Raw genomic sequence first — 5,734 nt, 5'->3', positions numbered from 1 at the left:
AAGCCATGATGATGATGATGAGCTGAACTTACCAAAGCTGAACATACACTTTGGATGCACGATGCAGCTTCCCTTTGTATTACCTGAAAACAATGCCTGGCTTTGGTATTGAGAGTGGATAATGCTCTTGTTTTCACCGTTTCTCATTTAGCAAGTAGGGGGGCTGTGATGTGTGAACAATGAAAACAATGACCACAGGTAGGGTCTTTGCGAAGTGTCTTTGACAAACATTTCTTTTTTGTTGTTTGACGGAAGGTTCAGGAGTGGAGGAGAACCCTGTTCTCATATTCTCAGAGATGATGATCCAAATGAGTTCTAGTTTCAACCCTTTACAGGACTGTGGGTGAAGCTTGAGCACTTCTCTGATACTTTTCCCAAGCTTGCAGGAAACTATCCTGAAGATAGTTCTGTCACCTCAGAACCTGTGGAGAGGATTAGTATGTTAGATTGGGTGGATTTTAAAGATGAACCTAAAATAAGGAGAGTTTCCACAATCTCTTTCAATAGTAAGAGGCTGTACGGTCCAGAACAGTTTCCTCTTTCTTCACGACCAGCTCTTGCCACATACCAATACACAACAACTAGCCCTTTCCTGCTTAGCTTCTACTATTTGTGCCACCGCTTTCTAGGACCCAAATGTTTTGCCTGCTCCAGAACAGCTCTTGGTGGCTTTGCACGCCTCTCACCTTTCTAAGCCCTTTACTTTGGGGATCTTTTCCATGTTTGAGTGGCGATGACAATGCTGGGATCAAAGACCCATGTGCTCCTTGCTGGAAGTTGTGGCTGGACATTGCAGGAGGCTCTGCAGAGGTCCACTTGCTGGATATTTGCCTGTCTCTGTGTTAAGCAGATCCTTCACTGTTAGTCAGACTTCCACTGTGCGTGTTTTTTCTCTTACTCGTTCTTTTACTACCTTCTTTCTCTTCAGATCCACATTGATACAAAAAGCGCCTCTCAGATGTTTGAGTTGATCAAGAAGAGATTGAAGCACACAGACGCCTATCCTTACTTGTTATCCATCCTCCACCACTGCTTGCAGATACCATGTGAGTACACAGCAGTTTGCCAGAGCAATGGGTGTTGAAGAACTAGGTGACTCTTCAGCGTAGGCACGCGGTCACAGATACCAGGACGCACACTGCCCTTGCCTTCCGTTCAGACCTTGGTAGTGGCGAAGGGACTTTGTATCTTACACTGACTCCATTCAGCAGATTTTTGTCACAATACTTAAAGCAGCAGCTTGACCTCTCTGCACTTGCAAATAGAATTAAGTAGCTGAGACATTCTGGTTAGTCACTGGCAGAGCTTTTAATGACTTGAAATTAGAAATTTTAAAAAACAAAGAGTCCCTGCGCTCTAGATCAGGAAATTCCCAGAAATAAGTACCATTTTGAATATTAGCAAAGTGCACTGAGAAATTGTTTCTGGTGAAACTGAAAGCTGTTCTGCACTGTGAAATTCCACAAGAAGTCTTTAGGCTGCTATCTCACAGCAATGCGTCAGTGGAGGACTCCTAAACTCAAACTGAAAAATAATGTTTGCATTTGTTTTCAAAAGAAGTGATAGGATTCTTCTTGTTAACTGTAATAAAATAATTCATTTATGCTTCCAGAGTGTAGCAGTTGAGCAAAGGCATTGCACAATCACTGAAAGACATGCCTGCCTTGATCCTGCTAGGTATCAGGTACTGGTCTTCATTCCCTGCAGCCATACCTGAGCAGTCAAACCGAGAAAGAAACATGAGGAAGATGTACCATAATGTGCTTTTCCAGAGGGTGGCATGGTACATTTTCAGGCACTCGTGAGATTCAAGTACTGTCGTGAACAAATTCAAGCAGTGGTTTGTCCCAGTGATCGCCTTGATATTACTCTTTTAGACAGTACCTGAGCTTTAGGTATTGACCTGGATTTTTAGTGGCAGAAGGGCTAAATCCTGGTAGGCCAAGACAGGATTGTACTGGAACAGTTTTAAATAATCTAAAGGTCTAGATTATGAAACTCTGGGAGCTGAGGTGAACTTTGGGTTGCTCTGACTTTTCTGTTTCATAACCACAGGATCAGTCCTGTTGGTTCAGTTGCTTTTCTTTCCCTCCACACTTTCTGATCATGTTTCTATGAATTTTTCATGCCAGTTGAGTTTCACTGACCTGCATATAACCAAGCATGAGATAGAACATTTGATTGTTTTTGCAGTGCCTGGTCATGATGTTACCTACATAACACCCCCAACATCAAGCCCCAGAGAATACTGAGTAACATCTATCACAAAGGATTCGGTTCTGTAGATGTTTAAAATATGAATTAGAGCTAATCTGTCAGAAGGATGCCACAGCCTGAATGAGCAAATCAGGTGCAGAGTTGTCCATGCCTGTTATGTGCTGTTCCGATATGCTGTGTGTTCACAAATAATCTGCTAGCAACAGCACAGTGTTAGGCTTTGTATTTTATAGTTCACTGTATACAGGATCGAATGCCAGCCCGCTGGCAAGTCTGAGCACTTTGGCATGGAAATGGAGTTCTCATGGGTTGGTCTTTTTCCATACAGATAAGAGGAATGGAGGGAACTTCCAGCAGTGGCAGCTGTTGGACAGAATACTCCAACAGATTGTTCTTCAGGATGAACAAGGAGATGATCCAGATATAGCCCCACTGGAAAACTTCAATGTCAAAAACATCATTAAAATGTAAGCTGCATTATTATTGTTTATTTGTGTTATGCGGGTATAAATATACAAGTATGCTGTCCCCCAGGAAATAAATGCCATATCTGGGGAGTTTATTTTAACTTACAGCTTATCATTGTCTTGTTAGTCTTCTAAATAGTTTCATCTTAACTAGATAGCATTTTCTAGCAAAGTCCTTGCCTTTGGCTTCTAATTTCTATTAAATATTAAGCTGGCAAGAAGAGCAGAAGGAGTACCCATGATTTTATAACAAGCCTTCCTCATGTGCCTTTTTTTCATTCAGAATGTTGACAAAAACTTTCACTGATATTCCAAAAAGCCCAAAATAATGTGGTCATCTCTGTTTAGGTCTCATTCCTCACTAATGACCACATAATTCAGAAAGATTTCAAAAGTGGAAACCAGCCCCTACCTAGCACACAAAATGTTTCACCTCTTCATAAAATGTCTGCATGCTTTTAGCCACAGACTTTGCTGAGCGCACTAGCATTATTTTTTCCCGTAGGATGCATCATTTGAGAAGTCTAGCTACATGAGCTGGCTCTCATCTCAAGTTCCCTGTTCTCAGTCCTTTTTTAGCCAAACTTTGGAACCATCCATTTGCCTCTGCAGGTAATTCATGGCCCATTACCTTTCTGAATTATCCACTGAAAAGAGCATTTTATAAAACGTAAGCTTCAAATGAAACCAAATTCTCCTATACTAAAAATCTTACAGTCCCTTCCATTAAAGCCGTGTGCCAAAATCAAAACTGGTTTCTCCTCAAGCTAAAACACATGTGCGTTGATCTCTTTCTTCTGTCCAGATATCAGACCTCATTGTAGACCTTGTGCTTGTTCTTCCCTTTCTACCTGCATAGCTACTCCTCATTCTGTATGTCTAATCAATTCCCAGCATGCTCTCCATATTTTCTGTCAGTAATAAGAGCCGTGCCAGTGTTGATATCGTTGATATATGACCCAATAGATAAGCATCCTTCCTCCTTATAAGAAAGAAAAAACCAGAACCACAGAAAGCAGAAAAAAAGATGGCACCCTGGTCTTGTGTTAAGGGTGGGATAATTTGTAACCCACAGAAATTATGGTTATTTTAGTGATGACTTCTGTCTTTCAGAATAAGTAGACTTCGTGCTTTGAGGGCACTACCTGAAGACAGGAACTTCTCAGGATGTTTTCCCCAGGCATTCTGTTATCCCTTTTCAGGGCTTTGAGCAACAAGCAATCATGTTTATACTAGCTGTTGCTCACAGTAAGTATCAGGATCTGGAACCAGACTGACCCCTGGTATGTTCCCATATAAAGATGTAAATTCAGCAGGCTGCCGTTTGCTGATCAGTTTGTACCACCTCTCTTCAGCGTGGGAATGCCACCCGCTTTAACAGCTCCACACAATGGCCACTTGCCTTTCAGCCTGGGTAGCTCAGAACAAGTTTAAATGATCTAATTACATCTTTCAGGCTGGTGAATGAAAATGAAGTCAAGCAGTGGAAGGACCAGGCAGAGAAGTTTCGGAAAGGTGAGTACAACCTCTGCGCTTGGGAGGCAAAGAGGAGTCAAGACTGATCCCTATTCAGTCACAGAGCAGTGAGCAGCAGAGCTGGGCACAACTGTTCCTTTTGTAGACGAGCCCTGCTTTGTTCCTCCAGTTAATTTGGTTTCATCGTGATCAGTTTGCGTGTTTCATAAGGTGGGGCTTCCCTCAGTCCTCACACGAAGTGGTTTTACAGTTTGAGTGAAACTTGGGCGTTGCTGTTTTGATCACTGAAGTCCGCTGTCCAGACAGTCAGACTCTGTGTTCTTTCCTACTCTCATCACACATGCCCAGTTGAACTGAAGATTTGTCAGCTTTTTTTCAGCATAACCTGCATCTCTTTGGGGACTGCTCATGAGCTTTATTTCATCAGCCCCACTTGCCTGTTCCCCCTAGATCACGCTGAGCTGATGAGCAGGCTAGAGAAGAAGGAGCGGGAATGTGAAACAAAGACCAAGGAGAAAGATGAAATGATGAAGACTCTGAACAAAATGAAAGACAAGCTTCAGAAGGAATCCTTGGAGCTGCGCCAGACCCGGGACCAGATGAATGACCTGGTGGCTCATCTTAATGAGTTCTCGGTATGAGACTGGGACTCTTCCTATCCTTGTTTAAAACCTGCTGACTAGTGAATGATGAGCAAAAGCACATTATGAGTGAAATGCTTTCTATGGTCAGTACAGCGAGAGTCTGTCTAGCCAGCTACAAGGATGGATACTTAGAAGCTGCTCAGCTTCTAGCTGAGACCAAAATCCCTGAGCTGGTGGTGTAGAATAGATAGTGCATGGGCCTTTCTGTTCCTTCCCCTCACCTGCCTTCCTTGCAGATGCTGCTGAGCATACATGTCTTCCACCCGCTGTAATTTTTACTGCTGAGTGGGGTAACACTGGCTGTTATTTCAGAGTAATAGAGAGAAATCTCCCACATAAGGAAGCAAATTTAGTGAAGAAAAAGAATTCATGTCATGCTTCAAGGGCGTACGTAGTGCCTCGGAGCTCTGCAGAAGTGACGTGTGCAGCTGCGCCATCCTGCTTGGTGCTCCTTCTGTCCTGGCAGCGTACCTGAGCCTCAGCTCACCAGGACACGGATCTGAAAAGTTAGACACTGCAGAAAGCACATTCGTTCCCTCATCCCCTTTTTCACTTTGCGTTAGTGTGGTCTAATGACAGGTATTCAGAATTTCGAACCCTAAGGTTTTAAACCCAAGAGTTCAAAAGTTCATGAGATTGACCTTTTCTTTTTTTTTCATACATAATGAGAAAATAATCTATTTTGGGGTTTTTTTACTAGCTTGCTTTTTTCTGAGCCATTTATGGCTCCTTTTTTCAGGCTTCTTTCAGTTTCTCTGCAACTTCAAAGTCTTGAAACTTTCTCTTTAATGAAAACTGAGATTCCTCCCTTTATTGCATGGCTTTGCGTGCAGGATGCTCTAAAGAAAATGTCAAGTATTTTGAGACTCATAATAAAATCACATCAGCTGGCAACATGGAGTAACTGTGCCTTTTAAACTGTTTGCTTTC

General features: G+C 42.5%; 1 protein-coding gene across 1 annotated transcript; it reads left to right on the top strand.

Annotated features, from left to right (window-relative positions):
* Nucleotides 1–928: 928 nt before the first annotated feature.
* LOC104489183 (disheveled-associated activator of morphogenesis 2-like) lies at nucleotides 929–4,795 on the top strand (the record flags this gene model as incomplete). The annotated part of the gene is made up of 4 exons (XM_010131312.1): nucleotides 929–1,046; nucleotides 2,546–2,684; nucleotides 4,141–4,199; nucleotides 4,611–4,795. Coding segments are annotated over 4 exons (501 nt in total), but the record flags the coding sequence as incomplete, so codon positions are not given.
* Between the last annotated feature and the right edge of the window lie 939 nt (nucleotides 4,796–5,734).

Source organism: Buceros rhinoceros, unplaced genomic scaffold (genome assembly GCF_000710305.1).
Source record: "Buceros rhinoceros silvestris isolate BGI_N320 unplaced genomic scaffold, ASM71030v1 scaffold39992, whole genome shotgun sequence".
NCBI classification, from domain to species: Eukaryota; Metazoa; Chordata; class Aves; order Bucerotiformes; family Bucerotidae; genus Buceros; species Buceros rhinoceros.
Note: the sequence above shows the minus strand (reverse complement) of the source record. Positions and strands in the feature narration are given on the sequence as shown.